General features: G+C 41.3%; 1 protein-coding gene across 1 annotated transcript; it reads right to left on the bottom strand.

Annotated features, from left to right (window-relative positions):
- Nucleotides 1–406: 406 nt before the first annotated feature.
- On the bottom strand, nt 407–12,622 carry LOC150068088 (olfactory receptor 7E178-like). The gene is made up of 3 exons (XM_090339682.1): nt 11,652–12,622; nt 2,916–3,030; nt 407–583 (listed from the first exon to the last, which is right to left on the bottom strand). The coding sequence occupies exons 1-3, from the start codon at nt 12,620–12,622 to the stop codon at nt 407–409; spliced, it is 1,263 nt and encodes a 420-aa protein (XP_090195808.1).
- Nucleotides 12,623–21,755: the final 9,133 nt, after the last annotated feature.

Raw genomic sequence — 21,755 nt, forward strand, 5'->3', positions numbered from 1 at the left:
TTCTTATTTCTTCTTCAGATAAGTCTCTCTAGAACTCAACAAATTAAACCTCCCCAAAGTAAACCGTCCAAGAAACAACAACCCCATTTAAAAATTGTTCTGTGATTTCTAACAATGCTGTTCACCATTAGGACAGGAGGATAGGCAAACTTCTGGGTGAGAAGAGGCTAGAAGTGGGGGATTGCCATGACAGAGAAATATTTCTAAGTACACTGCACATCAAGTATATTACACATTTAAACATAAATATATGGATATCAGGTACGTACAGTTGAGCATTCCTGGACACACATTTTGTTTTTCTAATGACATTTCTTCTTTAAGCAGCTGTCCAAGTGATCTTAAAGCAGAAAATCTAACCACAGTCTCTGAGTTCTATCTCTTGGAACTCTCAAATGACCCTGAACTACAACCAGTCCTCTTTGGGATCTTCCTCCTCATGTATTTGACCACCGTGCTGGGAAATCTGCTCATCATCTTGGCCGTCAGCTCTGACCCTCATCTCCATACCCCCATGTACTTCTTCCTCTGTAACCTCTCCTTGGCTGACATCTGCTTCACATCTACTACGGTCCCCAAGACACTGGTGAACATCCAGAATCACAGCAGAGCCATTTCCTATGGGGCTGCATCACCTAGATGTCTTTTTCCTCTTTTTTGGCTGCATGGATGACATGCTTCTGACTGTCATGGCCTATGACCGCTTTGTGGCCATCTGTCACCCCCTGCACTACCCTGTCCTCTTGAACCCTCGCTGCTGCCGCATCTTAGTACTGGTGTCTGCTTTGTTTAGTTTTCTGGATTCCCAATCACACAATATATTGATCTTACAATTCACTTGCTTTAAAAGTGTGGAAATCCCAAATTACTTCTGTGATGCTTCTCCAATATTTAAACTGTCCTATTCTGGTTCCCTTACAAATAACTTGTTCATATATGTAAGTACTGTCATCTTTGGGCTATTTCCTCTTTCAGGGATCCTTTACTCTTACTACAAAATTATCTCTTCCATCCTCAGGATCCCCACAGAAAGTGGGAGGCACAAAGACTTCTCCACTTGTGGGGCTCACCTGTCGGTGGTTTGCTTTTTCTATGGCACCTTGCTTGGTGCATACTGTGGTTCCACTGTGTTCCATGGCTCCAAGAAGCTCGTGGTGATGTACACAGTGGTCTCCCCCATGCTGAACCCCTTCATCTACAGCCTGAGGAACAGGGACATTAGCAGAACTCTAAGGAGGCTGGGCAGCAGGATCCTCGTAACCCAGGACTTGGGTAGGATACTTAACTAAATGGAACAATTAGGCAGCTCTCTGCTTCTTCTTCCATGTGGAAAATGTGAAGAGTAATTGGCTAATTAATTCCCCATCTTGTTCCCTCGTTGCACAGTAGTTAAGAGCCTTAGGATTCTGGAGACTGAGTATTTATAGACAGATGCAAAGATTCAGTTCTGGAGCATAAATTATTTTTTCTGCAGATGAGTAGTGCCTGTGAGTTTCTCAATGCAATTGATGTAAATAGAATGTGCAAAGAAGAAAATTACAATGGTATTTTAGACTCTAAGAATTTCCTGGAAGAAATGGAAAGACTTAGAAAAAAATTATATTAAGTGAAGTAAGCCAGACACAAAGGAACATCCGCTCAATGTTTCCCTCATTTGTCATAATCAGTAGAAACCTTTGGCTCTCCAAGTAGAGATCTACAATAGAACAAAACCTAGATACATAAGGCCATATAGAATGACACTAAATGAAAGACCTCCAGGATATAGAAACAAAAGCCATATAATGAATGATTGTTGTCCCTCATGTACTATGTTATCTCTCATCTTTTTTGCTGTCCTTGGTTATCTCATATTCTTACAGGATTTCATCTGGTTATCTGATATATTGTATATATGAGTATTTGGTTATTTGAGGTTGGATAGGGAAGGGAGGAAAACAAGATGAGGGGTGGGGTGGTGGGAGGGAAATGAGAACCAAGACATGAGAAAGGGTATCAATGTTTGTGAAGTAAGGCACTTTCTTTCTGGTGCATGTAATTCAACCCTTCTATTAATTACAATAAAAATATATGAAAAAAATAATTTTCCTGGAAGGGGCAATGATAGAGAAGGAAAAAGTTGAATGAAATTCATTTGACCTTTGAGTTTCTCCTGGAATATATGAAGAGTCTAAACAAATACTTCTGTGGAACTTTTCTAATTTGTTCTTCTTCAAGCACAAGCATATATTCTGAGAGACTGGGTACTTTTGAGGTCTGTATTGTCATTTCAAGGCTTCTTACAGTAGCTAATATGCCTGGTCTGCACCCACCTTCATTTTGAACGGCTGCAGTTCTGATGGGCTCAGAGGTGAGTGTCTTGTGCCAGTGGTTTTTGCCTCCTGAAGCTGGACACTGGCTCCCTCACAGGAACCCTATAGTTTAGCCTGGAGCTTTCATCCACCCTCAGTGGGCAGGTAGGTTTGGAGTCAATATTGCCTTGTCATGAACTGGATGAGTAGATGAAGTCATGTGCACTCAAGGTCATTTTTCATCAAGAAGAAAACCATTGGCAAGAGAATATGAATAACTTTAACTCTGAAGGTCGGGAATATTTTTTGTCTGTTATGGATGTTGAACTCTGCCGGTGTGTATGGGCCTTTTCTAGGCCTGTGGGTGAGATGGACATGGCTGTACATCTGAGCTGAGGTGGTGGTGAGTTGTTGTCCCATTGCTGGACCTACTGAACCTAGTTGGCACTAGTTGAAAGAGACTGGTGAAGTGTTTGTCATGTTAACTGAAACAGGTTGGCACCACAAGTGAGTATTTTATGTTCTGTGTACAAAATGAACCCTCATTAAACCTGAATCCACTGTAAACTTGACCAGAACTGAATCAGGATAGGTAAGTGCTGTCTTTGAGCAAGTTGAGCCTACCTGCAGAAGGTTGCTTCTGGTCAGGTAGAAAGTGGGCTGATTAGGGGGAGGAATTTCCTTCTGAGCAAGTTTACACAGCCTCTCTGGATCTTTTTCTGGGTCTGTGATAGATGTTCTGCAGAATGAAGTAGGGGAAATGGGAATGCCTCACACAACCACTGTCTAGCACTGTAGGGGACAGGAAGGAGAAGCCGGGCTCAGCGGGGTCTGTACTGCTGACTGCAGAGCTGGTGATGTGATGACCTGAGTGGGATGATGGGCAATGTCTTGAACCCCCGCCGCCTGCTAGGTTGAACCCTCTAGGTGAAAACGGTGTGGTGAAGACACAGGTGGTCCCTTTAGATATGCTAGGCCCCCAGAAGTGGTGCCATTGGCCATGGAAATACTCCTCTGTGTGTTCCTCCTCTTCGCTCTGCCCTCCTCCCAGTGCTTTCAAGGACAGAAATTGCCGTTTTCTCCAGCAGCCTGCTGGTGAACCACCTGGCTCCAGTGTGTCTCTACCACCTCATAGGCCGAAACCCACACTGTGTCCCCTGCCTTTCTATCAATCATCTATCCCAGTGATGTACTTTAAATGTTTTTAACTCTTATTTACCAAATATTTTTAAGTTTTTAAAATTGGTGTCACTATTTATTTCTGAATTTAGTTCTTGGACTCTGGTCCTGGTGCTTAACCAAGTGTATTAGGCTATCCAAATCTAAGAAATAGTTTTTTCCACCATTACAGAATTGAATTCTTACAATATATCCCGGGAAATTCATATCACAGGGAATATCTGGTTAGGCCATAATCTACACACACACACACACACACACACACACACACACACACACACACACACACAATCATTTCCCCCCCCCTCTCTCTGTCTTTGTGTCTCTGACTCAGATTTTGTACTGTCTACTCAGTGGCCCTCTGGTGAGGGGACAGTAATTAAATGTGTTCAAAACACAGGAAAGGGTAGATGACCTTTGGCTCAAGTTAGCAATCCTAGCTCCTCTGGAAATGGCAATCTGAAGTTCATGGTTCCAACAAGGCTGTGTGAGAAGTGCAGGGGCCTGTTTTCCCTAATGATGTAAGCTCCTCAAAATGCATACCCCCTTCAAAAAATGAGGAAATGAGAGTTTTGACTCAGTAGTAAAGCACCATCCTTAAGCAAGGAAACCTCAACAAATAATTTTCTACTGTAAAGATTTAGTTACTCAATTCATTGGTACTGAAGACCCAACACTCAATCATGTAGTTTTTTTGGTTGGTCTACAATATAAAACTGACCTAAGTGCCAGTGAAATACTAGACTGATGTTATACCCTCAGTCTAAGGCTATAATTTACTGGAAGAGAAAAGCCACTATTATAAATTTCTAATAGTTGGTCTATGAAGGTGAAATATACATTGTTGGAGTGAAATAACTTTTTGCCATGAACATAGGGATAGACAGAAAGATGCTTTCTGTCAACAACAGTAAAAGTATCAACTAAGGATATACTGGAGAAGAACTCAAACAAACTTCAGACACTTATCTTAGCTCCAAGGGAGACTGAGATTTGAGGATCAAGGTTAAAAGCCAGCTGGGGCACAAAAGGACCTATGACTCTTTTCTCCAATTAACCTCTAGAAAATGGAAGGGGGCCTTGGCTAAAGGGTAGGGTGGTAGATTTGAGGTGAGGAGCTCAGTGACAGAATCCAGGCCCATGGGAAGGGTGGTAGCCTTGAGCCTAAGAGCTCAGAGACAGTGCCCAGGCTAAGTTCAAACCCCAGACCCTCAAAACACTAAATGAGTAAAGTTCAGACTCTTTTACGTTAATATTGTTATAGAATCGACCTTCCCACCACAGTATGCCATCTTCCTGTGTTATGGAAATGAGCCGGTCAGGACAGACCAGTAGAGTATGCCTTCAGAGATAGGCCTAGATAACTTCTCCTGTGGCCTAATGTAATGTATCAACCCAATTCATACAAAGCAGTGGTTTGGGCCTCATAAAATCATAACTTGCTTCCTTGTGCATGGCTTATCACAAGTCCAGGATTTGGCGAAGCTTAATATCAGAGCCAAGCCAAACCAGTTCTTTTGAATATATGTCAATGATATAGGTGTACTTTTACTTACTTCTTGTGTCACTTGCATTTTCCTCTTCTATTTCCAGGATTTTCTATCTGTCCTGTAAATGTCATTAAGTTAGTCTGGCTAGAAAAAAAAAGTTTGAAACCCATTTTAATTATTCAGCAAAAAGGCAGGCTGGAGATGTAGTTCAAATGAGCAAACAAGCTAAGCAAACAGGATAGAAACAGGAGATCCTGAATTTAAGCCCTGCTATTGGAGAGAAAAACCCACTGGTGTTACAATTATTTTTTATGTCAATCCATGAAATTGTAATTGTTCATATATTTATACTTAGAATAGCTCAGATATTATGATCAGAAAAGTACTACCTCTCCATATTCATAACTAGAAACCTATACAAATAGTATCTGGGCATATGTGTGAATTGTGAGCATGAGACTATGAATAATGCAGGGGTTTCTTTAATCTCCACGTGTGAGGCACTGATGTTTTTAATTCAGTTTTAATTAATGGATTGCCACAAGCACTGTGGTGTCACAGTAGGTTTATGATGCCACAATGTGACAGTGACATCACAATGGCACAATGATGCCAAAATTCTGATGTGAGGTCATGATTATCTTTTTTACTCTCACAATGCCTGTCATGCCTGAAACTTTCTTAGGCTAAAATCAGGACATGAGGTCAAGCTTCTCGGTTGTAAAAATAGCCATGTGATGTCACAATGGTTAGGATGTTGTGGTAGGTCAGTGATGTCATTCCATCGATGTGATGTCACAAATTATGATTTTGCACTAGTTGTGTGATGCCACAATGAGATAATGATGTCCTAAGAACAATATTATTTCACACATATATACAAATTATTAACAGACAGTAAGAATAAAAACTAAGGCAGTGTAGGCAAAGCACTACAATTGTCACTTGTCTTAAACATCATCACTGATAATTCTGATGTTAGACATTGGATCTGCTAGTTGAAGTGTCCAAGTACAGCAGGTTTTGACATAGGGAAATGTTGAGTACGTTATGGACTTGCTTATTTATATTTCATGGAACTCTTGGGACATTAATGGAGTTAAGGGGATATAAGTTTTCTCCAAAATGTTCCAAAGTATTAGTACCACAATGTACCATACATATACAAGTATGTAAAGACTTCATAGGAAACTGCCATTGAAATCCATGGAAAGACTTTGCGGTGAAAATTGCATACAGAAATGTTTCTTGCAGGAACCTCTTGAGTTGAAAAGTAAAGCAAGTACGTAAAAAGTAGTTGACATGGGATGCAGTGGTCTCAGCCAGTCCCATCAGATGCTCCACACTTTGGGTGACTGCTCAGCTTGGCCTGGACTGACCCAGCAAGGCAGGCTAGTCCTTTGCGTTTGTGCATTAACCAACACTTGATGTTAGGTATATCCATGAAAGAACCTTCCTTTCATAGATGGGGACTGTTCACTGCATTTCAGATCCACCAGTTGATGTCCCTGAGTGTCGCTGTCTTGACAGTGATAAGTGCACGGTAAGAATGCAGCTGACAGATGAAGGATGGGATAACGTGTGGGCTAGTGATGGCTGGTTGAGTCTTGGAAGGCCAAGTCCAAGCCGATATCCCTTACTCCTGGTTTTTCTACAAGTGAATTTGAGATGAACACTCCAATGTCTTTCCAAGGCACCACTCACATCCCTGTTGTTTAGGTAATGGATTGCTCTTTCATTGCTTCCTCCAGCTCACTCAAGCATTACGAGACCCCCATATCATAGAGTTCATGTACCCAGACAATCAAGCAGCCTAGAACCAAATGTAGGTGCCAGTGGATTAGGTTTGTCTATCCTCAAATAATTTCACTAGGAAACAAGATTTCCAATTTTCTTTGAAAGATATTGTGGAAGAAAGGGAAGGAAGGAATTACACTGTCCAGAAAGAAATGCACTTTTTACTTGAATTAGATAATGGTAGCCCATCTACATATCACCTTTAAAATAAAAAAATGCATTAGAGGAAACAATTAGGGGACTAACTTATAAGTTGAAAATAACTCAAAACCAAAGTGCAGGAGGCAGGATATCTGACTACCAATTAGAAAGTTATTACTTCAAAGACTGCTTAAAAAAGAAAAACAAAAAGGCATGTTTCTGTCCAATTTTATTGAGGTAAATTTTACATATTACAAACTTGCCACTCAATCCTTGCAACATTCTTTGTTGGGCCCACCATCTGCAGACATTCATCATTCTTTACAAACTAACATTTTAAACATTAAAAAGATACATTCTTCCATTAAGAATCTATCTTGATAGATTCTTTTCCAATAATGAATTGTACTAATGAAACTAGAACAATTAGGTATTCAAACAGGTAGAATTTATCTGATTCCATGTCAACTTTGTTGCTTCTGCAAAACAACTCTTGGTTTGAACAACCTCTTCCTGGCACTTTTGAGGTTCTTGTTCCTCAGGCTGTAGATGAAGGGATTCAGGAGAGGAATGACCACTGTGTACATTGCTGAGGACACAGTGATGCTCCTGGGAGAATGTGACATGGCCGATGCAAAGTAGACCCCCAATCCTGTCCCAAAGAAAAAACACAGCACTGACAGGTGAGAACCACAGGTGGAGAAGGCTTTGTACTTCCCTCCTGTTGATGGAATTCTCAGCACTGAACAAATAATTTTATAATAAGAAAAAAGATTCCAAAGATTTTAGGAATCCATATATTGTAGCAACAACATATTTGAAGATAGCATTTGTGAGTGTGTGCTTACAGGAAAGATCCAGGACTTGAGAAGTATCACAGAAGAAACTTGGGATTTCCACTTCCTTGAAATCAGTCATATGTAAGGCCATCCACACGTGCATCTGTCCAACAAGATGCTGTTAACAAATGATGGCATAACCAAGGAAACACATTGATGAGGGTTCCTGATGAGAGGGTAATTCAGCGGGTGACAGATGGCCACAAAGCGGTCATAGGCCATCACACTAAGAAGGAAAAGATCCATACAACCAAAAGTGACAAAAATAGATATCTGGGTGAGGCAGCCCCCATAGGAGATGGCTCTGCCGTGAGTCTGGATGTCCACCAGCATCTTGGGGACGGTGGTGGAGGTGAAGACAATGTCAGCCAAGGACAGGATGGAGAGGAAGAAGTACATGGGTGTGTAGAGGTGAGGGTCAGATGTGACGGCAAGGATGATGAGCAGATTTCTGAGCACAGTGATCAGGTACATGGACAGGAAGAGCCCAAAGAGCATGGGTTGTAGCTCAGGGCCATCTGAGAGTCCCAGGAGATAAAATTCAGAGATGTGTGTTAGATTGCACAACTCTGCATTAATTGGAGACCTTTGATATAAAGAGAGAGCAATGCATAATGAAGAAGTCAGAATTCCACAATCATTTTGAACTCAAATACGCATAGTTGATATCGACATTCTGTCCCACAGTTTTCACTTGTGACAAACACAATCCTAGATTTTTTTGTCTCATTTATTACCATTTTTGTATTCATTGTAGATACTCAACTATGTTAGAACATTATATGCAGTGCTTTCTGATCAGAGAAAATACAGGTTATTCTGCATTACAGGATAGTTCACAGCAGTGATTTGTTTTAAATCTGTGAACTTCATTTTGATCCAATGTGCCTGCAGTCTCCCAGGAGATTCTGCATCATTGCTTTGTTTTCTAATTCTGTCTGTCTGTCTGTCTGTCTTTCTGTCTGTCTGCCTGTCTCTCTCCCCCTGCCGTGTGTGTGTGTGTGTGTGTGTGTGTGTGTGTGTGTGTGAGTTTGTGTGTGTGTGTCCATGAGTGTCCTAGGATTTTGACTCTAGGCCTGGGTACAGGTCTTGAGACTTTCCTGCCCAAAGGAAAGCTCAAACAGTTCAGTAATAAACTCCACTTTTGGCTTCCTGGTAGCTAATTGAAGATGAGAGCTCACAGGTCTTTGCTGCCCATGCTGGCTTTGAACCTCTATCTATAGAACTCAGCCAGTTAAGTAGCTAGGATTCCAGGTATGAGACACCAGGGCTGGGACTGAATTATACTTAAAAAAACATGAAGTCTTCAGTCTCCTACATAGAAATAAATCAAGATCCCCGATATGATATCTGTTTCTTCCTGAAGTAATTTCAGGAATTGAGGAATCTGCTGACAGTGTAGCAAAGGATTCCTGGCATGTAGGCAATGGTGATTGACATTTAGTTACTGGGTTTCTTCCTTTTCAATCATCTATCTGATTATTGCACTTCCTATACTGGTCTCTAACTGTGACCCCTGTGGCTCTGTTTTGTGATCAGTCTATAATGCCCTAAGTAGGATATTCTCTTCCTGGAACTCTGAGAGAAATGAGAGAGATGCCCAATTAGAAAATTGATCCAAAGCTTACAAATCTCAATGAACTCACTAACATGGATGAGGGGAAAGAATGTCCAATACAATAGATTTTAGCCGTGTCCTCTGGACAGCAAAGCTTCCAAGTTCTATGCCCAGATGACAGCCTCTAAAATATGGCTAATGAGGTCCAGGAGTTTGGCCTGTTGATGGACTCTTTGTCTAGCATTCACAAAGATCTGATTGTATTCCTCGGTACCACATACATAGAAAAAGCTGGAAGTGGTGCTGTGATTCATGTGGCCTTGAGCTGCAGCCTTGAGAAAGCCCAAGGACATGTCCAGACCCTGTGTTCAAACACCAGGACTGGCAAAAATATGGCTAATTACAGCATATGCAGGAATTCAATTCCAAGTTTTAAGTCTATCAAATAGTCCCCAGAGAATTTAACAACAGAAATATCCCGAATATCAGTATCTGGAGTGGAGTTCCATTAGGAAGTAGTGGAATGAATGGAAACAAGTAGCCAAAGGACAATGCTGTGATAATACTCACTGTTTATTTGTTTAAAAATGAAATCTGGATAATAATGTGTCTATTGGTGATAAGGCAGGTGGAAGAGGAGAATGATGGAACAGATGACTCAGATGAACATACATTATACAAGTACAGGGACATGTTAATCTGAAATCTGTTGCTGCAAGTAAGTCAAGATAAAAAGTGTTAAAGAGAGAAAGTAGCTTACTCGAATTATTAAATGATATACGATCCATGTTTTCTGTGAAATACAAACTTTTGTTAAAATGTTTCAATTAAGTATATGTGGAGAGCCAAGCACACAAGTGACACCAAAACACATTCATCTCTCCATAAGTAAAAATACATGATGAGGCATGCCTTTTACATTATTTATCTTACATCATTTGATTTGTCTCAACCGTGTTCTCTAAATCAATAAACTTTCATCAATGTAAAATAGCTTATATATTCATTTTCCTACCAAGTCACAAGTAATGTTCATTTATTGCTTTCTCTGTGTGCCTGTGCTTCACACCCAGAATCCTACACACTCAGGAGGCATAGACCTGGGAATTTCATTTCAAAGCCATCCGTGGCTGGGAAGTCCATTAGAATTTTATATCCAATTAAACACACACACACATACCACACACACTCATACACACAGAGACAGCAAGAGGTCGAGCTATGTCTGAAGTAGGAGAATAATAGCCTGGAGCAAAAAAGCTCAGGGAAAGTGTCCAGGCCCTGAGTTCAAGCCCGAGGACAGGTACAAATGAACAAGCAAACAAGCAAGCTAACAAGAGCAAAAAGTACCCACCTTGCTTTCATTAGTCAGCAGCTAGAGGCTGACCATGAGATATGAGTGTCTGAACACACCTGTGCATTAATAACCCCTAAATTCTTTCTATACAATGACTACAAACAAACAAAAAATCTGATTGTACATCATTTGCCAAGACAGAAGAAAGCCCTGAGTTCAAGTACCAGTGCTACCAAAATAGAAAAGATGTCCATTTGTGCCCTTTGATCGAGATAAGTTATCCATGATAGAAAATTCACATCTCAACCACTGTAAAATTCAGTTTGTTGGGCAACCATCTCCAGACATGTGCTGCCTATACAAATTTAAAATTTATGCATTACCAAACCATATTAAGTGAAGTAAGCCACACTCAAAGAAACATAGGCTCAATGGTTTTCCTCATTTGTAATAATCAGTAGAAAACTTGGGCTCTCCTAGCAGAGATTTACAATAGAACAAAATCTGGAGACATTAGGCCAAATAGTATGACACTAAATGTAAGGACCTCCAGGACAAGGAAACAAAAGCTATATAATGAGTTATTATTGTCCTTAATATACTGTTACATCTCATCTCTTTTGCTGTCCCTTGGTTATTTCATATTGTTACAATATTTCACCTTGTTATCTGATATATCTTATATATGCTTAATTGGTTATTTGAAATAGGAGAAGAAGGGGAAAATCAAGAGGAGCGGGGAGAGAGGGGAAGGGAAATGGAGACCATGTCATGAGAAAGGGTATCAATATTCGTGAAGTAATTTACCTTCTATCGGTGAATATAATGTAACCCTTTTATTAATTACAATAAAAATATATGAAAAAAACACAAAAAACGGAACCCCTACTTCAAGAAACACCTTGACCTAGCCAGAAACTTTCTCCAGTATTCGTGTGTCATTAATGATACTAATGAAATCAGAGAATACAAATAATCTGTTCAGAGATGTAGGATTTACAGGACTGAGGGTCAACTATTCTTCCTTCTGCAAAACCATATTACAGATGTATTTCCTACCTCCTGATGTCAGCTCCTGGTTTGTACAACCTGCTCAGGGCTCTTTTGAGTTCCCTGTTCCTCAGGCTGTAGATGAAGGGGTTCAGGAAAGGAGTGACCACTGTGTACATCACTGAGGACACAGCACTGCCCTGGGGAGAATGTGACACCGCTGATGCAAAATAAACTCCCAATCCTGTCCCAAAGAATAAACACACAACTGAGAGGTGAGAGCCACAGGTGGAGAAGGCTTTGTACTTCCCACCTGATGATGGAATTCGCAGAACTGAAGAAATAATTTTATAGTAAGAGAAAAGGATTCCAAAGATTGGAGGAAATCCATATATGGTAGCAACAACATATTTGAAGGTACCATTTGTGAATGTGTGCTTACAGGAAAGATCCAGGACTTGAGAAGGGTCACAGAAGAAACTTGGGATTTCCAATTCCTTGAAATCGGTCATCTGCAATGCCATCCATATGTGCAGCTGTCCTTCCAAGAAGCTGGTGAAAAATGACAGCAGAACCAAGGAGACACAGAGACGAGGGTTCAAGATGAGAGGGTAATTCAGGGGGTGACAGATGGCCACAAAGCGGTCATAGGCCATCACAGTAAGAAGCATAGCATCCATGCAGCCAAAAATGGTGAAGAGACACATCTGTGTGAGGCAGCCTGCCCAGGAGATGGCTCTGCTGGGACTCAGGAGTTTCACCAGCATTTTGGGTACGGTGGTGGAGATGAAGCAGATGTCATCCAAGGAGAGGATGGAGAGGAAGAAGTACATGGGGGTGTGGAGATGGGGGTCTGAGCTGACGGCCAGGATGATGAGCAGATTTCCCAGTAAGGTGGTCAAATACATGGACAGGAAGAGTCCAAAAAGCATGGGTTGTAATTTTGGATCTTCTGAGATTCTAAGTAGAAGAAAATCTGTAACGAGGGTTAGATTTTGTGCTTCTTTGTCACCTGGACAACTGCTCAAAAACAAAAACATCTTGATAGAAAATAAAACACAAATCCAGGAATTGTCACCACTAATTACTTGAAAGTCAAGTATTTACAAGCTTGCATTTTGCACCATCTATGCAGTACAGTATACTAGTGTTTGTGAATTGTGGCAATTCTCTACTTCTAGAATCTTCTCAATCTCGGATGCCTTGTTCCTCAGGCTTTTGTCTCCATATGTGCCCCAGTGACACGCAGTTGTGTTGGAAAGCAAAGAAGGTAATGGCTGGCTAGGGCAAGGTCACCTGACAGTACAGCCCATCCTTGTAATGTAGTGTGGGGAACAGGTTCCAGGGCAGCAGGAGAGATCCAAGAATTTACACATTTATGATGCATGTCTCTGTCTAGGAGCCTACTTTTGGAGCCAGTGCCCTGCCCTAGGCTCTAGGAAGCCCATTCACTGAGAGGGCTGGAGAGTGGGCTTTCATGTGTAGATTGAGATTCTGGGTTGTAAACTGGGCTGGAGGATTTCAGGAAGATTCCCCTGGGGGAAGGGCCAGCAGTAGTTCAAGCCACTAGAGCAATATTGAGTTAGGAGAACGAAGCAGTTTCCCATCCATTAGTGCAGTGAATATTTTTATCGCACTGAAAAGAAAATCCAATCCCATGAACAGTCACTTCTTATTTATCTTCACTGTGACAGCATGCAGGCACAAATCTACTTCTGGTTCCTCTCAACTTTCCTCTTCTTGTATTATGGCATTTGTAGGGAAATGAGTAAGCCTGGAAATGTGATATTGAGTGAAATAAGTCAGGTTCAGAGAAACAAAGGACATGTGTCCTTCTATAAAACATAAAAACATAAAATTAAATCTCAATTATCACACTATATGAATGCACATGGGGTCATGTACATCAATGCACACACAAATTGAGTAAAGTGTGGCAGGAAAGGATTCTTATGGAACAACTCTCATCAAGTAAGCTATGGTTTAACCTCATAAATAGCAGGAAGCTGAAACAGCCTGCTTGTTAAAAATATACAGTGTTCCAGGAGTAGGTGGCTCAAATTTCTAATCCTAACTATTCCAAAGCCTGAGGTCTGAGATTCACAGGTGGAACCAAGTCTGGGGAAGGGAATTCTGAAAATATCTCATTTTGAATCGGGAAGTTAGGAGCTGGAGGCTAATTGAGAAGACCTCCAGGATATGGAAACAAGAGCCATATGATGTATAATTGTTGTTCTTAGTGTCCTAGGTTATTTCTCATCTCTTTTATTGTCCCTTGGTTATTCTCATATTGTTACACTATCTTAGCTTGTTATCTGTTTCATTCTATATTCATTCATTTGTTTATTTGGAATTGGATAGGAAGGGGGGAAACAAGATGAAGGGAGTGGGTCAGGAGAGGCAAAAGGGCACAAAAACATGAGAAATGGTATCAATGTTTGGGAAATAATGCACTTTCTATCTGGCAAATACAACGGTAACTTTTCTACTAATTACAATTAAAAAGGAAGGACTAAAAGCAGGAAGTGGAGCTGTAGCTTTGAGCAAAAACCTCAGGGACCTGGGCACCCAGGCCCCGAGTTCAAGCCACAGAACCTACGTGTGTGTGTGTGAACGCACACACATGCACACACTACAGAAGGTGAACGATATGAAATGAGAAAGAATGACCTAAAACCCAGAGCTCTGAGAAGGACACGGCATTCTGCCAAAAGTTTCATTGATGTAATATCCTTTTGTCATTTTCACCATCATCACAATCTTCCTACTCATTCCCCTCCTTTCTCCTCCACCTCCTATTTCTCCTTCTTCTCCTCTTCTTCCTCGTCGTCGTCCTCCTCCTCCTCCTTTCATGCAGCCTTTAGGAGAACTTCGGGAACTGGTTTGAACCATTTATATCCTGCTACATTTGGTGAGCCACAAATGAGAATAAAAAGCACAGTAGGTAAAGAATTCTCCATTACATATACTGGTACCCCTAACCTTCAACCCCTACCTGCAAATTCACTGAGGACATACACTTTCCAGTCTCCTTGTCTCCAAGTCCTTCACCACCCATCCTGCCCCACTCAGTTGCTTAAGCTGCTTCTCTCTTCAGCTATGGCCCAAGTAGACAGATATGAGGATCCCAGATCTGGTGCCCGGCACAAATCTAGCCTCTGTCCTCAGGAAAGAGATGAAGACACAGAAGGAGCAGAGATGGTGGTGATGAGGAGACAGATATAGGACCAGTGTCCTGGAGACAGGAGAGGGAAGGCTCATCCTTGACTTCTACATGGCCTTGGAGGATTAATACTCACAGGTCACAATTAACCAACTTGTGTGTATTAACAGGCCAAGTCTCTGGACATTTCAAACATAGGGATGACAGAATCATAAAAAATTTCCATGACTCGTGGCTGGGAGTGTGGCCTAGGGTAGCGTGCTCGCCTAGCATGCACAGAGCTCTATGTTCGATTCCCTGGCATCATATATACAGAAAAATCCAGAAGTGGGGTTGTGACTCAAGTGGCAGAGCACCAGCCTTGAGCAAAATGTGTCCAAGGACAATGTCCAGGCCCTGAGTTCAAGCACCCAGACTGACAAAAAAAAAGAAAACCTTTTTACGTAGCTGTGCACTGGTTTCTTTATTATCATGATTATTATTAATTAATTTGTTGTTCCAAGATGTTACAGTTCAACATATCAATTTGTGAGAAAAATGAATTTTGGTTGTTTACATCCTTTCTGCTTCACCAACTCTCCCAACATCAATAACATCTTCAATATTCTATTTTTAAATAAATATTTGAATTACATTAATGTATTTGTACCAAGGAGTTGACACTCAATAGAGCAGTTGGTGAACACAGTGTATCTTGCTCCATATCACCAGTTTTATTCTACTTCATTCTATGCAAACTCCCCTCCCTTCAATTGTCTTAATTTTGTAGGGTATGTATGGAATGTTTAAGAACATTTCCCCCCTTCTCACTTCAGTATATCATCCTCTGTCTTATCCTCTACATTTCCAGTATGTTATTTTCTTTTTTTCATATTTTTATTGTAATTAATAGAAGGGTTACATTATATTCACTAGATAGATGGTGCATTAATTCACACACATGGATACCCTTTCTCATGTCTTGGTCCCCATTTCCCTCCCCCTACCCCCACCCTTCATCTTGTTTTCCTCCCTTCCCTATACAATTTCAAATAACCAAATACAAATATACTCAATATATCAGATAAAAAAGTGAGATACTCTAACAATATGAGATAACCAAGGGACAGCAAGAGATGAGAGATAACATAGTACATTAAGGACAACAATCACTCATTATATGGCTTTTGTTTCTACATCCTAGAGGCCTTTTCATTTAGAGGCCTTTCATTTTCTGATAATCATTTTGTTGGCCGGTATTTTGGGAGTTCTAATGAATTACACCATTTAAACTCTATCCTATATATATCATATTTCAGTTGATACATTGGTTTTCCCTTGTCTTAAGAACATAGCTATGAAATGTGTTTGACATCTTTATCTCTAGACATCAATTTCTCTATTTTCCTCACATTAGTTTTATAAATTTCATTGCTCTAAGCCTTCAAGACTTTCCAACTTCCTGGCATTCATTCTTGTGGACTGAAAGTGAGTTTTCTAAGGAATGACACCATTTAAACCCCCTCCCTGAACATAGCACACTTTAGGGTATAAATTGGGTACCTTTGCCAATTACCCCACATGAATATAATTATATAATTACAAATTAGATCTAACTACCACATATGAGAGAAAATATGCATCCTTAGCATCTCTGGGTCTGGCTTGACTTCATTTGAATTTTGTCCTCAAAATTTATTTCTTCACAAATGATGGAAGCTCATTCTTCCTAAAGGAGGAGGACAATTCCCTTCTATAAATATTCTTTCTTCACTAAGAAGCAGGTTTGAGTTCTCCTTTCTCCTCTTCATCTGTTAACAACAGTACGTCCACAGAGACTTGGACCAAACACACCAAAAATCTAACTAATCACCAGCTCTGAGCTTGTGTCTCCAATTCTACCTAACATTCAAAGTTCAAGCCCTTCATCCCTGCAGTGCAATAGCCCCAGCCCAGCTGGGTCCCCATGGGACATTTCTTCAATGGATTAGGATGGTCCCATATGATGTAGAAGAGTCCCAGGATTCACTACAGCATATATATGGGGAATGCATTGAACTTGCACCCCGTGGAATGATCCTGAGGATCAGAAACAAAAAGCAACAAGTGCACAGAGGCCCTACAGATGTGAGGAGTGAGTGAAGGGGTGAGTAGGGGAAGGTGATAATATGGGAGGAGTGACTTTGATCGAGATATATTATATTCAAAAACTGCTTTGGTAACTGTCAAATCTTAGTACAACTACTTAAAAATAATAATAATAGAGATAAAAGAACTTGTCATTGGCAGAATATGGCGACGGTTCAGTGTTGAGTCTTTCTGTGGTCTCTCCAAGATACCAGTTCTGGCATCATAGAGGAAAGTTCATACCGCAAGATCGATCCTAAATTAGCTTTAGCACCACAGAGATCTAAGTCGGAGAGAAAAAGGCAGAAAACTAGAACAAGCAGCATGGAGCAGAGCCAGCTGCTTGGAGCCACTGTGAAGACAAAACCTTTCTCCTGAACCTGAGCAGACAGTGCTTCTCGGCAGCTCAGACCTGCCACTTCCAGAAAGAGCCAGACCAAGCCTGCGCAAGGCCAGAGTGGTCACCCAGCTTGTCCAGGACCTGTCAGCTTCACGAAACCAGAAAACCCATCAAATTGTGAATACCTCCGTGGAACGGCATTGGGAAGGAATCCCATCCCCCACCAGCTGAAAGCTGCACCATCTTGACTGCTGGTAAAGACTCGACCAAAACAACTGGAGCCTGAGATGTGGTGCTGGCAGTGCCATCATTCAAAAGGGCAAAGGTTTTCCCAGAGGCAGCTTAGCCGGACACCAGTCCCCAATGGTAGTGGAAGTTCCTCCCCCTGGGTGGGGCCGCACTCCTGGTAAACAAAAAAAAATGTTAATCTTCAGTTTGTCTTTTTGTGGGGCACAGGATAGGAAACTTGTATCTCCACTAAATTCGGGATCCAAACCCTTCAAAAAGTCTTTTCTCTTGCAATTTGGCCTTGAGGTTTTTCTGATTAGTTTGTTGATTAGGCAGGAAACAAAAAGCAAAACAGTGGCTTCATGAGGGGCTTTGTTTACCAGGACAGTGGCTACTCCCAGGGGTGGGACTTCCGATAGCACCAGGAAGAGACATCCGGCCAAGCTGCCTCTGGGAATACATTTGCCCTTTTGAACGATGGCGCTGCCAGCACCACTTCTCAGACTACATTTGTTTTGGCTGGGTCTTTGCCAGCAGTCACGATGGCGCTGCTCTAGGCTGGTGGAGAAGAGAATCCCCTCCCAATGTCTTTCTATGGAGGTACTCAAAAATTGATGGGTTTTTTTGGTTCCGTGAAGCTGGCACTTCCGCAACATGGCTGGATGATGGCTCTGGGCTCCTGCAGGCTCTGTATGGCACTGGTCTGTGCTGCCAAGAAGATCTGTGTGCTCAAGTTCAGGAGAAAGTCTTTGTCTCCGTGGTGGCTCCGAGTGGCTGGCAGCGCTCCACACTGTCTTCTTGCTTCAATTTTCTGCCTTTTTCCTCTCTGCCTTATATCGCTGTGGTGCTAAAGCTTACTTAATGTTGATCTTTGGGTATGAACTTTCCCCTATGATTCTAGAACTGGTATCTTGGAGAGAGCACAGAAAGACTCACACTGAACCGCTGCCATCTTCTGCCACTGACAAGTTCTTTTATCCCTATTATTATTATTATTATTATTATTATTATTATTATTATTATTATTTTAAGTAGTTGTACTAAGGATTTCACAGTTACCAAAGCAGTTTTTGAATATAATATATCTCCATCAATGTCACTTCTCCAAAAATGGCACCTTCCCCTACTCCTGCCTTCACTCTCTCCTCGCTCCTAACTTGTTAATGACCCATCTGCTTCTTTCCATTTCACTGCGAGAAATCATACAACACAAAGCTTTGACTTCTTCCCCATATTAAGGTCAAACTTGAGAGCACATATTCATATTATAGTAGAAGGACATGACATATATCTTAATAAAACCCCCTATTTATTTCTACAAAATGAAGAATTTATCATTATGTTTCTGAGTATCAGAAAATGGGGTAATGGAAATCTAGAGGGTAGGACAAAGTATGGTAGAAGAATGAAGACAGAAGTGGGGAAATGTTATTAAAGATTTTATACATACCCTTCAAAATGAAGACAATTTAAGGGAGGGGAGTTTGGGTAGAATGAAGGAGAATGAAAGTGTTGATAAGGATCAAGATGCATTGTGTTCATCAACTGTTTTATTGAGTGGAAACTCCTTGGACAATTACTTTAATGTAATTCAAATGTTTATCTTTTTTAAAAAAATAGAATATTGAAGACATTGTTGAAGTTGGGAGAGTTGGGGAGACAGAAATGATGTCAACAACCAAAATAAATTATACTCATAAACTGATATGTTGAACTGTATCATCTTGCTACAACAAATTAATATTAATATGGTAATGAAGAAACCAGTGCACCACTACTTAAAATCCTATTCTTTTTTTGCCAGTCCAGGGGCTTGAGCTCAGGGCCTGGGCATTGTCCTTGAACACATTTTTCTCAATGACACTATTCTTCCACTTGAGTCACAGCACAACTTTTTTTTTCTGTTTATGACTTTCAGGGGAATCGAATGTAGGGCTCTGTACATAATAGGCGAGGACACTACTCTATGCCACACTCCTGGCCACATGTCATGTATTGTTTTCATGATTCTGCCAACCCTGTGTTGGAAATGTCAAGAGACTTGGCCTATTAGTACACACAATTTGGTTAATTGAGATCTGTGGGTATTAACCCTTCAAGGCCATGTAAAAGCCAAGGATGAACTGTCACTCTCCTGTCTCCAGGACACTGGTCCTATATCTGTCCCTTCATCAACACCGTCTCTGCTTCTTCTGTGTCTTCATCTCTTTCCTGAGGACAGAGGCTGGACTTATGCTGGGCACCAGATCTGCGGTGCATAGATCTGTCTACCTGGGCCATAGCTGAAGAGGGAAGCAGCTTAAACAATAGAGTGGGGTGGGATGGGTGGTGAAGGAATGTCTTCTCTGCAGCATGAAGACAGGTAGGATGGTTTGGGCATCACAGGTGGTGAGGATGCTCTTGTAAAACCTTACACACAAGGAGTCTGGAAAGTGTATGCCAGTGAATTTGCAGGTAGGGGTTGAAAGTTAGGAGTACCAGTATATGTAATGGAGAATTCTATAGCTACTGTGCTTTTCATTCTCATTTGTGGGTCACCAAATATAGCAGCATATAAATGGTTCAAACCACTTTCCTAAGTTCCTGGAGGTCCTTTCATTTTGCCTCCTCCAAACTTCCTGCGTTTTGCTAGTTAATTGAAAACAAGATATTCCTAGAATTCCCTGCCACAGACTGGCTTCCACCTATGAATCTCAGACCTCAGCCTCTGTAATAGGATTTGAAGTGTGAGCTACCTGCCCATGGAACACTGTATATTTTTAAGGAACAGGCTGTTTCAGCTTCCTCCTATTCATGTGGGTAAACTATAGAGAGGAGTTGTTTCATCAGAATCCTTTCCTGCCACACTTTACTCAATTTCTGTGTGCATTGCTGCACATGAACCAATGTGTATTCATATATCCTGAAAATTGAGATTTAATTTCTATGGTTTAGAGGACAAATACCTTTTGTTTCTCTGAGCCTGACTTATTTCACTCAATATCACATTTCCAGGCCTGACCATTTCCCTACAAATGCCATAATACCAAGAGGCAAGTCCAGAGGAATCAGAAGTAAATTCCTGCCTGGCTGATGAAAGAATAGAGATGAATAAGGAGTGACTGTCCATGGGATTAGATTTTCTTTTAAGTGGGATAAAAACATTCACTGCACTAATGGATGGGAAAGTGCTTTGTTCTCCTAACTCAATATTGCTCTAGTGGCTTGAACTACTGCTGCCCTTCCCCCATGGGAATCTTCCTGAAATCCTCCAGCCCAGTTTACAATCCAGAATCTCAATCTACACATAAAAGCCCACTCTCCCACCCTGTCAGTGGATGGCCTTTCAAAAACCTAGGGCAGGGCTCTGGCTCCAAAAAAGAGGCCCCTAGACAGAGACATGCATCATAAACATGTAAAACTCTTAGATCCCTTCTGCTGCCCTGGAACCTGCTCCCCCACACTACAAAAGGGTGGGCTGTACTGTCAGGTGATCTTCCTCTAACCAGCCTTTACGTTCTTGGCTTTCCAACACTGCTGTGTGTCACTGGGCAGACATGTACCCAAAATACAGGAACAGCCATCACAGAGTGAGAAAATTCTAGAAGTAAATCATTGCCACAATTCACAAACCCTAGAATACTGTACTTCATATGTGGTACATGGTTCAAACTTGTAAATACTTGAGTTTCAAATATTTAGAGCTGAAAATACCTAGATATTTGTTTTCCTTTGTATCAAGACATTTTTGTTTTTGAGCAGATGTCCAGGTGATAAAGAAGCACAAAATCTAACCCACATTACAGATTTCCTTCTCCTGAGAATCTCAGAGGATCCAAAATTACAACCCATGCTGTTTTGGCTCTTCCTGTCCATGTACCTGATCACTGTGATGGGAAATCTGCTCATCATCTTGGCTGTCAGCTCTGACCCCCACCTCCACACCTCCATGTACTTCTTCCTCTCCATCCTCTCCTTAGATGACATCTGCTTCATCTCCACCACCGTGTCCAAGATGCTCGTGAACCTGCAGAGTCACAGCAGAGCCTGTGACTCTGTGTGTAGCCTGCCTCACACAGATGTGCCTCTTCATTTTTTTTGCTGTATGGATGTTCTCCTTCTTACTGTGATGGCCTATGACCACTTTGTTGTTCTCTGTCACCCCCTGAATTACCCTCTCATCATGAACCCTCGTCTGTGTCTCCTTGGTTCTGCTTTCACTTGTTGTCAGCTTCTTGGAAGGACAGCTGCATGTGTGGATGGCATTGAGGATGACCGATTTCAAGGAATCGGAAATCCCAAATTTCTTCTGTGACCCTTCTCAAATACTGCATCTTTCCTGTAGAGACACACTCTC

Source organism: Megascapheus bottae, chromosome 1 (assembly GCF_031878675.1).
Source record: "Megascapheus bottae isolate mThoBot1 chromosome 1, mThoBot2.hap1, whole genome shotgun sequence".
NCBI lineage: Eukaryota > Metazoa > Chordata > Mammalia > Rodentia > Geomyidae > Megascapheus > Megascapheus bottae.